Here is a 17,894-nt window from a genome sequence, read left to right as displayed (position 1 = left end):
AAAAGATATAGAGTTTATTTTATGAAGTATCACAAAAGAAAGGCTTACTCTTCCTGAATTACTGATAGACGGGTCCTTAGGAGGATGGTTGAGTATCGCGCCCCAGTTGTACAAGATGACAGAACTGAGGTTCACTCCATGTACTCCTGTCAACCAAATCCACTTCTTGTGCAGCAGCCACTGGATCAAACTCAACATCACAGAACTCACCAGCAGCATCAGCCACAGACTTGCTGAATGCAATCATTAATTATTATCAACATACCACGGAACGGGTCGAGTTTAAACCCATGGCAAGTGAGTCCTAATACCCCAGGTTTGTTTACAATCGTGTTATTATGATTTCGTGAGATATTAATTATTATACTATTAGATTTCCATTTTGGAAATTTTCTCTTTAATTGAGCAATAAACACCAAAACAATTCATGTAAATATATAATACATTCCTAGTACATCGTCAGTACATAACTATACAAATATCTTTCGGAAAAATATGAAGGAATTAAGGACAAGTAGAAAATATCAGTAGAGTATGACACATAAGTAAATGTTTAGAGCAGCGGCTCCTAAACTTCTCGAGTACGAGGACCTTCTTTTAGCCTCAAAAAATGTATCAGATAACAATATGCTAATATTTGTTCTTTTAGGCTCTGTTAAGTGAAAAGATGTGAGGAGTAACACATGGTGAGGTGCTGCCCCGGGGTCTTTCTCACAGGGGTTGGTATTACTATTCAAAGTAAAACTTCTAAATGGTCTGAAGTTCTTTGAAACTTTAATTTTCTTGCTTTTATTTTATGTGAATGGTTTTGGAAAATATAAAATAACATAGTCACCAATAATAGTTGAATATCAAAGAATTTATGACCTACCAGTAAAAGGACTTATTACTGAGAGGTATTTAGGCAGAGGTGAAGGATTACGAGACACTAAACAGACTATCTCAGCTCCGTATGCACTGGCTTCTTCCATGACCTTCATTCGTTCTACTGCTGGTCCAACAGGTCCACCAAAGTCGATCTCGTCTCGTTGAAGCATCCCCAGAAATCCATTATATTTGCCATCTATTTTATAGCCCCAGTTACGATCAGGGGCCTCGAGAATCTCCATACTGATGGTCAAGATAGAGTGATATGTGTAAATCATACCAGAGTGACAGGGATACAGTGCAACAAACTGAAAAGTTATTGTGATGATTCCATCAAAGAAAATCTGGTACCAAGTGTGAGTCGGTTGTTGTAATATTTTCCAAGTTATGATTGTTTATTTAAAACGATCAAAATGCAGACCGGGAAATGTAAGACACAATGCGGGTTATGGTGTATTTTATTTGTAAAAATGTTCCTGCACCGGAGACTTCTTGCATTCAAAGAATCCTGATGATTCCATTTCGATTCTCGTAATTACACTAAAATAATTAAATAAATAATAAAACAATTGTGTATGTATATATATATATATATATATATATATATATATATATATATATATATATATATATATATATATATATATATATATATATATATATATATATATATATATATATATATATATATACACTTCTGGAAGGATGGTAAGCAGATTGTGCCCCCACTTTGGCGACACTATCTTCGAAGATTGATTACGTGTGTGTTTGGTAGCGGGGATCAGTGATAAGGCTTAGGAGGCTTCTTATTTTATTTGGGTTCGTGGTACATAGGCAGTGTGTTTAGGTGCCCTGGGGCGGCACAGAGGGCCTTGCCAGCGAGGGAGAGAGGAGTGGAGCTGTTGAATCTAGGATGCCTTGTCGCCAAGTGAGAGCGAGGTAGGTCTGGGTAGGTCTACATAGTGGCCTGCCCGTTGGTGGAAAATTTGGAAACTAGCCATGTAGGCTTATTGTCTACATTTTGCTCGGCCACCTACCCATGGTCATCCTCGACCATGATTGACTGAGAAAAAAAACCTTCGTCTCTCTCTTGCAGGAACAGGGCACAGGACACAAAATAAAAACATATGTATACAAGCGGATGTGGACAAAAAAAAAATCCTACAGGGAGAGAAGAAAAAAAAAGGTGGGTAGTGCTAAACATTGTGGTCCAAGTCAGTGAGTGTCGGTAGGCGTCACTGCACGCCTTTCTGTGTCTGGACAGATACTGCAACACAGGAGACATTACTGCGGCTGAGCTATGATGTAACAGGGTACGGTCTTCATTGGAACAGTGAAGCAGTCATCATAGTAGTCACTGCAGGGTTCACTCATCCTGGGGCACAACCTGCTGGTGTTCTCGAGTAAGGCATCATCAGTATTCAGCAATTGGGCAGGACTTCTGTTAAGCGACTCAGGAGGACATTTCTCCACTGGTACTGTCGCTGGAGTTGTCAAAGCTGGCAAGAGTGGAGTGAGTCGTGGCAGGGATGACTCAGACGAAACATCTGGGAGTCATAGCAGCATACACCGTAACTGGAGTGAGCAGGCTAGCAGTCAAAGTGACATCATACTTTGTGCAGGCTACTCACTGAAGCTGTGAGTCGAGTCAGACAGTCGCCTGCCAACTGTGGCTTGATGATGTCATTCTCTCGACAGAGATTGAGTCATAGCAGAGGTTAGTCTAAGCATCCTCAGACTAGTTTTCTACACATAACTGCACTCTGATGGTCAGGAGGTGGAGTCAACAGGGAGTTGTGTACGAATGGTATATAATACCGACAAGATGAGATTAAGACACATGTGCAACATCTGGGTATCTTTATTGTAGACGTTTCGCCATCCAGTGGCTTTATCAATACAAATTCTAGGACATAACTTGAAGACAGTAGAACTATGTACAGAAGATGAGGTAATCAGTCCCTCAACCTAGGAGTAGGTGCGAAGAGCACCATAGTCGTGGAGATTCTGAAGCAGAAGAAAGGATCCTGGCGCTTATATAGTAACGTCAGGTGTAGCAGACGAGGGCATATTCACTGGTAGGCGGGATTCCCCAGTGGAAGTAGGTCCTTCCCAAAGAGATGGGTTAGTTGTAGTAGTAGTTGTCGTAGTCGTGAAGGTTATGTACATGTCCTCAGAATTAATTCTGAGGACGGCAAGCATAAGAGTTTTCTTTACATGGGGGCTCAGATGCTCGTAAACTGATGCCTGGACTGACTAGTGTTTGTTGAATGGTCACAATGGTTGACATGTAACACAAGGGTGTTACCAATGGTCTGGGCTCAGACCACATCGTGGTCTATACACACATCTGGGCTCAGACCACACATCGGGAGACACGGAAAACTTACACACACGTACACTGCACATGAAGTTACAACATGATTTGCACTAGCAAAAGATGCTTTCCTATGCAAAAATCAACATTAAAGCAATCACGAACGTATGAGAACACTGACTGAGAGGAATTAACGTGTGACATAGTATCTTCTCTCAATCGTTCTCGACAAAACGTTCTCGACAAAACTCGACACTATACTTCCCATCTCCAGGACTCAAGTCCGGCCTGCCGGTTTTCCTGAATCCCTCCAACAGCACGCCAAGTATTAAAAACCATTTGTCTCCATTCACCAATATTAAATACGCTCATGCATGCTTGCTGGAAGTCCAAGCCCCTCGCACACTAAATCTCCTTTACCCCCTTCCTCCAACCTTTCCTAGGCCGACCCCTACCCCGCCTTTCCTCCACTTCAGATTTATACACTCGAAGTCACTCTGTTTTGTTCCATTCTCTCTACATGCCCGAACCACCTCAACAACCCTTCCTCAGCCCTCTGGATAATAGTTTTAGTAATCCCGCACCTCCTCCTAATTTCCAAACTACGAATTCTCTGCATCATATTCACACCACATATTGCCCTCAAACATGACATCTCCATTTCCTCCAGCCTTCTCGTTCCAACATTCATCACCCATGCTTCACACCCATATAAGAGTGTTGGTATAACTATACTCGCATACATTCTCCTCTTAGCTTCCACGGACAAAGTTTTTTGTCACCACAGACTCCTAAGTGCACCACTCACTCTTTTTCCCTCATCAATTCTATGATTCACCTCATCCTTAATAGATCCATCTGCTGACACGTCCATTCCTAAATATCTGAATACATTCATCTCCTCTATACTCTCTCCCTCTAATCTGATATCCAGTCTTTCATCACCTAAACCTTTCGTTATCCTCATCACCTTACTCTTTCCTATATTCACTTTCAATTTTCTTCTTTTACATACCCCACCAAATTCATCCACCAACCTCTGCAACTTCTTTTCAGAATCTCCCAAAAGCACAGTGTCATCAGCAAAGAGCAACTGTGACAACTCCCACTTTGTGTTTGATTCTTTATCTTTTAACTCCATACCTCTTGCCAAAACCCTCACATTCACTTCTCTTACAACCCCATCTATAAATATATTGAACATATATCTATATCTATCTCTCTCTCTCTCTTTATATATATATATATATATATATATATATATATATATATATATATATATATATATATATATATATATATATATATATATATATATATATATATATATATATATATATTGTGTCCTCATGTATTGCATCCAGAGGGCTTGTAGCAGCGATTCTCCCTGAACATCTTAGGGACAAGATTGGAGTCCAGGGCCAAAAGTTCATTGACGGAGCCATGATTTGGGATAATCTAACGGGCTCTGGAGCCAGACCTGCTCCCCACCAACAACTACAAACAATCGCACTGGGATGGTCCAATAGTGGAAAATATAGCCTAAACAATGCTTCAGAGTGTGTCAGGGAAGGATAGAGCCAGCCTCCTGGCAGTGAGAGTCCCTCATGCAGGGGATTTTCTGTTGGCTATTCCCAACTCCAGCCTTGGCACTCGCCTCGACCCACAGACCATCCGCATCGGTGTTGCCCTTCGACTTGCCGCCCCTATTCTCGCCAAACACAGGTGTATTTGTGGCAGTGAAGCAGCAGACCGATTCGGGTACCATGGTCTTGTGTGCTGTAAATCCGAGGGAAAGATTGCAAGACATGAGGAGGTTAATAACATTATCAAGAGGAGCCTTACAACAGCCGGATGCCCAGCAGTAAGGGAGCCACCCCAGCTATGCAGATCTGATGGCAGCCAGAAGCATCCAGATGGTATCACCCGTCAAGCCTGGACAGATGGGAAGCAGGTGGTGTGGGACTATACATGTGCATCTACCTTGGCTGATACCTATCTCCAATACACCAGGGAGGAAGGAGGGGCAGCTGCCAGCTTCAGGGAGTCCCAAAAGTCTAGAAAATATGGAGAACTTGCCCATCATTATATGTTTGTTCCCATAGGCTCAGAGACCCTTGGCTCATGGGGAAAGTATGCATCTAAATTCCTTAAGGAGCTGGGAAAAAGACTCATCAGGGTAACTAGGGATCCCAGGGCAGCTAGCTTTCTATTCCAGCGGCTCAGTGCGGCTGTTCAAAGGGGTAATGCCGACTGCTGATGGCCCGAGTCATGTTTTCACTGCTCAGTTCAGGCGCGTTCATTTTCGTTTCAATCTTTGTGCAGTGGCTATAACGTCAGTTTTCCGCGACATTTTTTTCAGCTTTTTTTTTTTTCTTTTAGCCAGCCGAGCGGGCTACCGGGCATTACCCAAATGCCCCTATGGCCAGTCCGCCTCAGCCTGAGCCTCGATATTCACATAAAAACTCTTAACTGTATGTAACAATCCACCACATCTTTAAATATTTACACCATCCACCACATTGCTTCCCTATCCACCCCATCATTTGTCTTTTCTAAATCCACAAATGCAACAAAAATTCCCTTAATTGTTCAGTTATGTACTCTTATGTTAATAAACATCTGGGCTACATATTCACTACCCTCGTAAAACCTGTTTGCTCTTCTGTAGTCCTACTCTTTGTCGTTTTCTTAATTCTTTCAATAAGAACTCTACCATACACTTTGCCAAGTATACCCTTTGTTCTTATACATAAGAAGGAAGTACGTTTTCTGTCAGTATCTAAAGAATAATAATAATATCTTTATTTACAATAAGTACATGTACATGGTATACAGGCCTAGCTGACATCAGTAATATACTACTATATAGAAAGCCGCTTGTTATGCAGAGCTTTCGGGCAAATTAGGTCAGTGTCCCTGGATGCGACTCACACCAGTCGACTAACACCCAGGTACCCATTTTACTAATGGGTGAACATAGACAACGGGTGTAAAGAAACACGCCCAATGTTTCTACTCTGACTGGGAATCGAACCCAGACCCTCGCCGTGTGAAGCAAGATCTTTAGCCACCAGGCGACCTGAGCCGCAGTCTTCAGACTGCCATGCCTATATTGAACAAATGGACTAATATTATATCCCCACTTACTGTATACAAAATAGTTCTACACAATAATGCAAGTGTTATTCTCATTTATAAAGGTTTGTTGAAAAGGTAATTTATTAGCATTTGCACAAGTGAGGCCTCATTTAGATTATGCTGCTCAGTTTTGGTCCCCTTACTACAGGATGGACATAGACTCATTAGAGAACATACAGAGAAGAATGACTAAAATGATTTACTGTGTAAGGAACCTCCCGTATGAAGATAGACTTAAAGCCTTAAATCTCCACTCTCTGGAGAGACGTAGAATGAGGGGAGATATCATTGAAGTGTATAAGTGGATGACGGGCATAAACAAGGGAGACATTAATAAAGTACTGAGGGTGTCGAACCAGGTAAGAACCAGGAATAATGGATTTAAGTTGGATAAATTTAGATTTAGAAAGGACATAGGTAAGTACTGGTTTTCTAACAGAGTTGTAGATGCGTGGAACAGTCTTCCCAGTGGGGTGATAGAGGCTAGGACCTTGGGTAGCTTTAAGAAGAGACTGGACAAATATATGAGTGGGAGGGGCTGGGTTTGATTGGTGTCAAGGGGTACGGGAGTTATTTCTTGATTAACTTTAGGTAGATGTCGTTTTGATAAGGACCTGCCTCGTATGGGCCAGTAGGCCTTCTGCAGTGTTCCTACATTCTTATGTTCTTATGTTAAGACTCATTTATTTATGTTTAGAAATATAAACTAACAACTCCATCTCATTTTCATTTTCGTCTCATATAGTGCAAATATTTCTGCCAAGGTTTCCACCGCATATTAAGAAACAGTAGACATAAGTTTTTACCTGAAATTGTATGCTGAAGAGAAAGTGGAAAGTAATCTGGTATTCAGACAGTCTTTGAGAGTGAGGAGAGTGTCCTCAGCAGTTTGTGTTGTGTAGTCGGAGTATGGGAAGAATCTTATAGTTCCAAATCTCATCTTATGACCCATAAAGTTGTGAAACTGATCTGAGGATATATTATAATATGAAGCTTTTATAGTAAATAGTGAAAAAATAAGATATCAAACTTTCAATGAAAAATAACAAATCACGGATCAATGAATTTAGCTGTGATGATAATATATATATATATATATATATATATATATATATATATATATATATATATATATATATATATATATATATATATATATATATATATATATATATATATATATATATATATGCAATAAGATCACAGTAAACAGGTGATTTCAAAATATGCAAAACAACCACTCTGAAAGAATAGAGAAATTCCAAGCGCTTTCGTGACTACTCACATTATCAAGGAACTATGAAAGTGAAGTATCCAAGGAAGCTATATAAGGGGTCTGGCCGGCACCTCACTATCAGATCCCACAACGGTTAAACACGTGACGCGCGGCGAGCCAACTTGGATAGGTCCTTTGCACAACTCACCCCAAGCTATTCTACCCAAGAAAATTTAAAAATTATTTGTCCAGTGTATTATTAAATTCTTCCCAAATTCTATTAATTATAAATGGATCTAATTTATATAAACCAAAGGAAATATTCATATTATTGTCAAAACTGCTTTCATAGTTCCTTGATAATGTGAGTAGTCACGAAAGCGCTTGGAATTTCTCTATTCTTTCAGAGTGGTTGTTTTGCATATATATATATATATATATATATATATATATATATATATATATATATATATATATATATATATATATATATATATATATATATATATATATATATATATATATATATATATATATATATATATATATATATATATATGTCGTGCCGAATAGGCAGAAGTTGCGATCTTGGCTTAAATAGCAACTTTCATCTTGCCATATAGGACAAGCGAAAATTTGTGTATACAATAATTTCGCCAAAATCATTCTGAACCTAACGAAAAAAATATATTTCACCGTGTTCGTTTAGTATTAAATTATTGCAAAGAAATCTAAAATATATTTAGCTGGGTTAGGCTAAAATAAATTGTTCTAGTTATAATAAGGTTAGGTAAGTTTTCTAAGATTCTTTTGGTGCAAAATTAAATTTTTTTACACTAACATTAATGACAAAAATATATCTTTAAACGTATAAGAGAAAATTTTAGAAAGGACTTAATTTTAAATGAGTTCTTGCTAATTGACCAGTTTTACATATTCGGCACGACATATATATATATATATATATATATATATATATATATATATATATATATATATATATATATATATATATATATATATATATATATATATATATATATATATATATATATATATATCTTTTCTTTCAACACACTGGCCGTATCCCACCAAGGCGGGGTGGCCCAAAAGGAAAAAACGAAAGTTTCTCCTTTTACATTTAGTAATACATACAGGAGAAGGGGTTACTAGCCCCTTGCTCCTGGCATTTTAGTTGCTTTTTACAACACGCATGGCTTACGGAGGAAGAATTCTGTTCCACTTCCCCATGGAGATATATATATATATATATATATATATATATATATATATATATATATATATATATATATATATATATATATATATATATATATATATATATATATATATATATATATATATATATAAGAGAGAGAGAGAGATATTATATATTGATATATACATACTGTACTCATATTAGTAAATTTTAACAAATGATTAGCAACTTTTGCAGTACGTTGATCTCTATGCATAACGAAAATAACTATGAATTTGTTTCTCACGATTAAATACGATCTGAGTCTCACCGGAAAACAGGTTGTGAGTGAGTTGGTGGAGCGAGTTGATGTATCCTTCCTGCATAAATTGAACATCAGCTTCACCGTCGTTGCTACAGAACATGCACCGTCTGTACACCACTACACTGTTCCTCACTCCTCCTGGCCAATAAAGTTAGTGGCACCCACGTATACAAATAGTCTGATAAATCTTTTTCAAGATATAGTTCACCAGCGTTGAAAATTTGAAGCCTATCGAATAAGGCATTATGAGTTTTAACGTAAATTATGTAGAAAACGAGGAATAAATATTGCAAAGAATGTTCCGAAAATGGAAAAGTCTAAGGTTGTTAAATTTAAAATGCTATTTTTTCAGCTTCCTTTCCCCATTTATATTTTATTTCACATTCTCTACAATCCTGAAAAAAATTGACTTATATTTACAAAAACAAAAATCCATTTTGATAAAAGTGATTTAAATTGTCAAACTGGCACCAGCAAAACCCAAAACAATAAACAAAATAGATACACCAGCGTTTAGTGTTTGAAGTCAATCAGAAGAAGCATTCTCTAGTTGTTATATGAGAAACAATTTAATTAAACCGACAAATTTCAACTTAATCACTCGGGGTGAACGCCAAACTTCCTTCTAATAAAACCAACCTTGATTGAAGGTTTGTAGCCGATTAGAAAAAAAAAAACATTCCCACTAACTGATCTAATTCTAATGACTCTGTTTTATTTTTTTTTAATAAATTTCAGTAAAATTTTAAATTTAGACCTACTCAGTCTCTACCTAGAGGATGTTATCGTATATAATACATCGTCATTATTATCTTGAAGTCGATCACAAATATTATTCTTTTACTACTAAACGTAAGTGACTTTCACTATTTATTTAGTAAATTATCAAACTGGGACTTATGAATCCCAATACCAACCTTGTGTTCAGTAAGCAACAGCAATACTGAAAATTTGAAGCCGATCGTATGTGTCATTCTCCAGTTATGGTACGGATTCTAATGATTCCAAATTTTGATAATTATTGGATACTAAGTTATATTAATGGATACTATCCTGACTCTGAGATGCATCATTATCCGTTCAGAAGATGTAAAGTTAATTTTATGTGATATAACGGGATTAACAAGTCATATTATTTTGGAATTATAATGAGTAATTCTGCAGCACCTAGACACTTGAATGTCTCTCTCTACTGTCACTAAATTAGGTGGCATCTTTTTTTTTTTTGAATATTTGAGGCTACGCATTTGAGGGTTTTGGAAGTTATAGGAGCCATCACAGAATGCTGGGGATGGGTTCAATAATTAAGTAAAAGGACACAAGTGCAACTAATGCGACATTTATTGTGGCAACGTTTCGCTCTCCAGGAGCTTTATCAAGCCATTACAATGATTACAAGCCATTACAATGGCTTGATAAAGCTCCTGGAGAGCGAAACGTTGCCACAATAAATGTCACATTAGTTGCACTTGTGTCCTTTTACTTTAAATTTTGGTCATAGGGCAACTGAACCTGCCAGCTGTTCCTAGAGCCTTCGCCTAGACACTCTACAACACCGTTGAAATATTGAAGCCGAGCAGATGGGACTTTCTCGAGTTATCAGCAGAATAAAAACCGAAAGTTGGATTATGAAAAGAGAAGGTGAAAAAGAAAAAAAATGACTGTCACTTAAATATCCCCAGTAGGGATACTTAATGCACATAGCACGGAGGATAAGGCAGCTATAACAAATAGAAAAATAGAGAAACAGTGACATAAACCCAGTTATTTATACACATTATGCCAATGAAGATGGGATAATTTGAGAAGGAAAATCTAAAACAAGGGGAGAATATAGGAGAGATATTTAAATAAGGTTTAATTCGAAGGAAAGTACTCAAGCGTAGAGACTAGACGAACAGTGTAAACAGGAAGGGAAATAACAATATTGGTAAGACAAACAATACGTGCAAAAGAAATTGGAGTAAAGATTAATAAAAGTTCACAACAGTTAATATTTCCCAAACCACCAATTAACACCACGAGAGAAAAGAGATTGATTATTAATGAAAAGTGACTAAAAGTAATTAGGTACTCTGAAATTTTATCTTTAAATCAGTATACTTGGAGGCTCGTGAAGCTGTATCTGCAAGTAAATGATCAATAAGATAAATAAATATAATGGTGGTTTTCTTATGCATGAGCTTATAACTGAAAGAGATGAAAACACGGTCTGTATTAGATGCATTACAGTAGTATGCAAATTAATTGGAACACGCGTTAATTTTTTTATTATCTTGTGTCTTACTCTCCGACTTAATTAATGTAGTTTGGGTTCATTTCTTTTCAGAGGAGTTTGCTATTAACTTCTTCCAACCATCGAACTATGGTGTTACCGTGTGACTCTCATCAGTACTACAACAGATGTTGTTCTGTAAGGCAATTCCTGTAAGTGCTCCATGAGTGAGTGTGGTTTCGACAAATTATCCCCTTCAGTTCATGATTACCACTCAAATTCATGATGGATGTTACTCTTGGAAAACATGACGATTTGAGTAACAGACAGATTGCTTAAAATTTTAGCCTACCAAAGTCAACTGTTGGTCGGATTCTGAAGAGAGCTGACGACACTGGTGATTGTGGAGCGCTGCTCGAGGAAGATGTACAGAACGCAAGACAAGGATATCATAAGAAATAGTGCGAATGATCCACAGAATACCAGAAAAAATCTACAGAAAGATTTGGCTTTAGTTGGCGTAAATGTTGATTCTTCAACTGTTCGACGACGACTCCTTAAAGTTGGCAAAACTGCCAGAAAGCCTGTAAAGAAACAATTATTGACTGTTGCTATGAAAAAAACGGGTGCGGTGGATAGTCAGATTTGGCGCATTTTGAAGTACATAAGTATAGATCAGTGGTAGTTTGACTAAGCAAAGGCGAACCTCCTTGGAATAGTCACATTCAACAAGCTCCGAAAGACTCACCTAAAATATTTTAGGGCAGTTCTACCGGTAGTGGCTCTGACGGCATGTTATTGTTGAGGGAACTATAAACACTGACAAATACAAGGTAATCCTGGCAACTCATTTGTTTCCCACTGTGGATAGAAACTTTTCTGATGGAGAAGGCATTTCCCAGCAGGATCTTGCTCTATGCTTCACTTTCAGAAAAATGCTAACGTTCTTCGAAATTCTCCTGATCTCAACCCAACTGAGACTTTATAGGCAGTGACCTAATGCAGGTTCGTGAAACAGGACTGTTCAACAGTGCAGAAGCTAATTGTTGTTGTTAGTACCTGGTACCACGTCGAAGAACCTGCCAAAATGTATTCAACATTGGTTGATTCTATGGCAAAGCTATTAGCAATGTTTATATTATCTAAGAGTGGTCATATCTCTCATTAAATCAAATATCTGCCATATCATTGTCATGTATTTTTCTAATATACATTAATTTTCCAAATAATTGTCTTATTTCATCACTGTCCTAATTAATACTCACACTACTGTATATCCTATACTACTGAAGAAATTTTTAAAAGAAAGTATTTAAATCCGCTTAGAAAGAATAGTTGTTATTCTGGAAAAAAATATGTTATTACATATGATTTAAAAATAAAAATAGCACGTGCTGGGGTGACTATATTTAAAGAAATCAAAATAAAGTATAGAATAACACCTATAATCTTTCCACAGTCACTCACTTAAATCAATTTCTTCCTCATTCTGATGTTCTGTCTGAACAACAACTGAACCTCTTGACTATGTCTGCATGTTTCTGGCATTGAGGTGCTGCCACGTAGTTGGTTAATTAGGTATTCACATTAACTAGTAAGTGCGCAGGTGTTCCTAATGAAGTGGCCACTGAGCGAATGTTTATCATTAGAAAGGATTCCTTATTCAAGCACATTCCTTATCTCCAGACTTCAGAATGTATATAAATGCACTGAGGAACATACAGAGAAGGATGATAAAGTTAATTATATGAGTAAAAAAATCTTTTCAATGAGGGTAGAATGAAGTTATTATTATTATTAAATATTCGCCGGTATTCTCCCGGCCCGGGCCTTTTCCAAGTGGTGGCCCGGCCTTGGCTCCCTCTTTAGGGAGTGTCTGAGACCTAAGTCTCCCATGGGAGGAGGCACAAGTACCTCCTCATCTTTGGGACCAACTGTCCCCAGGCCTAGCCACAAGCTAGGCCTCTCTGGTCTGCCATCCCCGCCACAAGGGGGCAAATGAGAATGACAGTCTTATGAGCTAAAGGCTCGGGCTCAGGCACCTACCCTGCCCTAGAAGGGTTAGGCATGGTGTCGATCTAGAATGAAGGAAGATGTGACTGAGGTATACAAGATGAAAATATATGAAGACGTAAGCATATTGATATTATGTTATTAGATGATGCAGCGGCGGTGTTGAAAGTTTTAATGAGATCTGATCCCATATAGGTTTACTTGCCTAGACAGAGACAATATCAATAATTGATTAACCACTACTATAATCTATAATACCCAGAACTCACCTTGTGAAGCTGGCTGTTCTTTAAGTTCCGAAGACATATACAGGACTCATAAAATTCCAAAGTGAAAAAGAATAATAATATTGACGAATACTTGTGTACAGTAACGTTCGCTTACCTTCTGGAGTGAGGATGTTGTAGAAGCGTGTGCGGTAGTGTCGAGGTGCTACGTTCAGGTGGAGGGTGAGGTCGTGGAGGGCCAGGTAGAGAGCGTTGACAGTGTTACGGAGACTGTGGTGGAGAAGCACCTCCTTCACTGACACCCTCCCACCCACCACCACAGCCACCGTCTCTGATAACTTCCACAGATTCGATGCTTCCAGTAAGCTGACGAGGAATTACGGTATCTTTGAGGGTGAAGGATAAGTACGAAGTGATCAAGACACAAAGAGGAAACGTATCGCCACGGACGGCGTCTCCAGTCACTACTCGCCACGGACAGCGTCTCCACTCACTACTCACCACGGACGGCGTCTCCACTCACTACACACAACAACTGACCTACTCATAGTGTTACGTTTCCTTATTCCATATATTTGCAACATCTGCCACATTGCTCCCCGTCCACCCTGTCATAGCCTTTTCCAAATCCATAACTGCCACAAAAATCCTCTTACCTTATCTAAATAAAGTTCACCTGTATGTTTCACTGTAAACACTTTGTCTACACACTCCCTACCCTTCCTAAAGCCTCCTTGTTCATCTGCTATCCTACTCTCCACCTTACTCATAATTCTTTTAACAATAACTCTACCATGCACTTTACCAGGTATACTCAACAGACTTATTCCCTATAATTTTTGTACTCTCTTTTGCCCTCTTTGCACAGCTCCTAATGACGCACTGAGAAGTGTGAAAGTACTTGAACTTAAGATTTCCACCACTCCCTCCCCCCATGGTTTGTCTTGCATATATAATATATATATATATATATATATATATATATATATATATATATATATATATATGAAAGACAAGCCACGGGGGGAGGGAGTGGTGGAAACCTTAAGCTCAAGTACTTTCACACTTCTCAGTGCGTCATTAGGAGCTGTGCAATGTTGAAAGGGCAGCAACAGGTGAAAATGAGGGGAAGTTTTTTCAGAGTAAGGTAGTGTGAGAGGCACCCGCTAGTTTTTGTCTCTGAATGAGGGAGGTCCGGCCGAATGTCAACCACCACCCGTCCCCCAACACCCCACCCCATATGGGGTCGGGTGGGATAGGCCCCACAGTCTGGAGACAGCATAAGATAGAGTAACTAGGAGATAGTTAGTACCCAGCCCTAGGCTTCTAACCTTTGGGAACAGGTCATGTGACGTAAGAAGTTACATTACAATATTGGATCATCCGCATACAGAATGTAACTATTGTGTACAATCTTCAAACTAATGAAGTAGAGAGAATAAATGCCTTCATTTTGTCAGGTAATACCCGATGTCCCAGAACGTTCTAGAATATTCAGGAAATACTCTCAGTGTCAATATACCTGTATGATCTCTCTTATTCAGGTTTTTTTCTAGTAATAACTAGGCAATTCCTAAATTTTTCTTTTTAATGCAACTATTACCATTGCCTGGTGCCAATATGCTGCAGCAGTTATTTGATTGATGTGCGCCTCAGGAGATGTGCTCGGTATGATGCTCACCCCAAGAGCCTTCTCACTGAGTGAGTTTTGCAGCTTTTGGCCTTCTAGGTTATACTCTGTCTGCTGCCTTCTGTGTCTTTCTCCAAACTTCATGACTTTGCACTTGCTGGGGTTAAACTACAAGAGCCGTTTGGCGAACCAGGTTTGCAACCTGTCCAGATCTTCTTGCAGTCTTTCCAGACCCTCACCCACTTGTTTTTTTTTTCATTTGTCATATTGTCTGCAAACAGGAACACCTCTGAATCTATTCCTTCTGTCATGTCGTTCACAAATACTAGAAACAGCACCGGACCCAGAACTGACCTTTGTGGAACCCCCACTCGACACATGTACCTACTTACACACGTTATTTCCTACCTGTCATGTATTTTCTGATCCATTGCAGCACTTTTCCTGCTATCCCTGCCTGCTCCTCAACCTTTTCAACCAGTTTCTTTTGTGTGTGTAACCACTTAGTTGTAGTTGCAGGGGTCGAGATACAGCTGCTGGCCCCGCCTCTTCACTGATGGCTTCTAGGTCACTCTTTCTGCTAAATGAGCTTTATTATACCTCTTCTTAAGCTATATATCCCCGGAACTCTCTTCAGGTAAACTCCAGGTATATATGGATCCTGCCTCCACTACATCACTTCCCAAACTATTCCACTTCCTGACAACTCTGTGACTGAAGAAATTGTTCCTAACATCCCTGTGATTCATCTGAGTCTTCATCTTCCAACTGTTACCCCTTGTTGCTGTGTCCCATCTCTGGAACATCCTGTCTCTGTCCACCTTCAACTGTTTGTTTGATACTATTCAGTGAGTTAGAATATATCAGTTACCTGAGAACGAGACTGCTGCTGTTAGTGTTAGTGAGGTCGATGATGAGTCCTCGACAAGTTGTTCTCGTGTCTCCCCACAGTCCCATGAGCAGCTGGTCCTGAGCCAGCTGGTCCATAGAGAACACTGACCCCGCCTCAACCACCACCACACCCTCCGCACTCTCTTTCAGGCCTCTGAAGGACTCACGTTTACATTCTTTGGTTATGTACATGTTAATTCTTATTTTTATAACATGAAATATGACCATTAAATATATATATATATATATATATATATAACTAAAACACAATTATGGTAGTGCGACAATATTGTGGAAGTGTGGTAAAGACAGTCTTATTACAATATTAGTTTTATGACTCAGTAATGGCACTGAACATGTGGGAGGGAAAAACAAAGCAGAGCAGAATGTGTGCAGTAATTACGTCGTACAAGTATATGAATCAGACTGGGAATTATGTTATAGACTAATTATGGGAACTAAGTGCAGTGTCAGGATGGATCACATCCTCTTAGAAGTCTGAAATGCTTCTATACATGTTGATAAATAATTATTAATAAATGTCCAGACTTTTCCCTAGTTGTAGATCTCTCGACACTCGGACATATCGGGTGTAAATAATTCGGACGGAGAGAAAAGTTCGTAAAACAAACAGAATGTATTGTAGTGCATTAACTGATAAAATATATTTAAAAAATGTTATTAATAAAGCATTTATCTGGTAGAGGGGGTTCACCTCGGGGGAATAGATAAAAACGCTTCGAGGAAAAATATTTGGATATCTCCCTGAAGCCGCTTGATTATTCCACTTCTCTTACCACGCCATATTTGTTATCTTTGTTACCTAAACAGATAAGTATTTAAGCTATAAAAAGTGTACCTTATTACTTCTGTAAGCATCTCTTAATCTTTAACTATACTCAATCTTCCGGAAAGGTAAACAGAGATGATAAAAGATGTGACTGACTGCTCTAGACATGTTAAATACGGATGTATATGATGTAGTACCTTACCTGAGTATTGCGGAGGTAAGAGGTGAGTGTTGTGAAGTGGTGATAAATACTAGGTGACAGCTGGTGAGATGATGCTCCACCACCTGTCTCACAATAACTCCTACCTGCTCCACCATCACGTCCACCTGCTTCCCGGGTCCACCCACATTTACTCCCACTTGTTCCATAGGTCCTCCCACATCTACGCCCACCTGCTCCAGAGGTCCACCTACTCCCAGACTAAGTATGTGTGCTGAGCTTAACACAGCTGTTGCCATCGACACCATGCGACGCCCTACTGACATAATTCTGCCAAATAACATGAAAATTTTAAGGAAAATATTACATTGTGAATTGGGAATACTGCAGCAAAGGAAACTAACAGGGGTTACCCCACTACCCCGCAGCTCTTCCAAGGTCTCTTAGTGATACCTTTAGAACGCCTCTTCTGATTGGTTTTAAACTCTTAATATACCTTTTTTTTTTATCTAGAGGATGTTACGGATTATTAATAAGATGCTGAAGCAGTTTTTGTGCAATAGCTAGAAAATGCCTTCCCTGATCGGCTTCAAACGTTGATCACAAGTGATGTTGAATATTTTTTTTTAATGTTCTTAGACTGTGTAGAAGTCAAACTGTTATTTTTGTTTCAAAAGTTGTCAGTTTTATTTATCGTGAGATAATATGGAAATCCATGGGGAAGTGGAACAGAATTCTTCCTCCGTAAGCCATGCGTGTTGTAAGAGGCGACTAAAATGCCGGGAGCAAGGGCCTAGTAACCCCTTCTCCTGTATATATTACTAAATTTAAAAAGAGAAACTTTTGTTTTTCTTTTTTGGGCCCCCCTGCCTTGGTGGGATACGGCCGGTTTGTTGAAAAAAAA

General features: G+C 38.7%; 1 protein-coding gene across 3 annotated transcripts in view; it reads right to left on the bottom strand.

Moving 5' to 3' along the window:
- The window catches only part of LOC128706206 (glutamate receptor ionotropic, delta-2-like), a 60,805-nt gene that overhangs the window by 15,660 nt on the left and 27,251 nt on the right, over positions 1-17,894 (bottom strand). For 2 of the 3 annotated variants that reach the window (XM_070087663.1, XM_070087664.1), the window contains exons 2-7: positions 17,033-17,320; positions 13,677-13,885; positions 9,071-9,202; positions 7,132-7,294; positions 872-1,110; positions 49-233 (exon numbers count right to left, since the gene is read on the bottom strand). In XM_070087663.1, coding sequence (XP_069943764.1) covers positions 49-233; positions 872-1,110; positions 7,132-7,294; positions 9,071-9,202; positions 13,677-13,885; positions 17,033-17,316 — 1,212 coding nt within the window. In that variant the 5' untranslated portion in view covers positions 17,317-17,320. The remainder of the gene's footprint in view (positions 1-48; positions 234-871; positions 1,111-7,131; positions 7,295-9,070; positions 9,203-13,676; positions 13,886-17,032; positions 17,321-17,894) is intronic. The other variant, XM_070087665.1, reaches the window with a different exon arrangement.

The sequence above is a fragment of the Cherax quadricarinatus genome, chromosome 22, assembly GCF_038502225.1.
Source record: "Cherax quadricarinatus isolate ZL_2023a chromosome 22, ASM3850222v1, whole genome shotgun sequence".
NCBI lineage: Eukaryota > Metazoa > Arthropoda > Malacostraca > Decapoda > Parastacidae > Cherax > Cherax quadricarinatus.
This window is presented reverse-complemented; position numbering and strand designations above follow the sequence as displayed.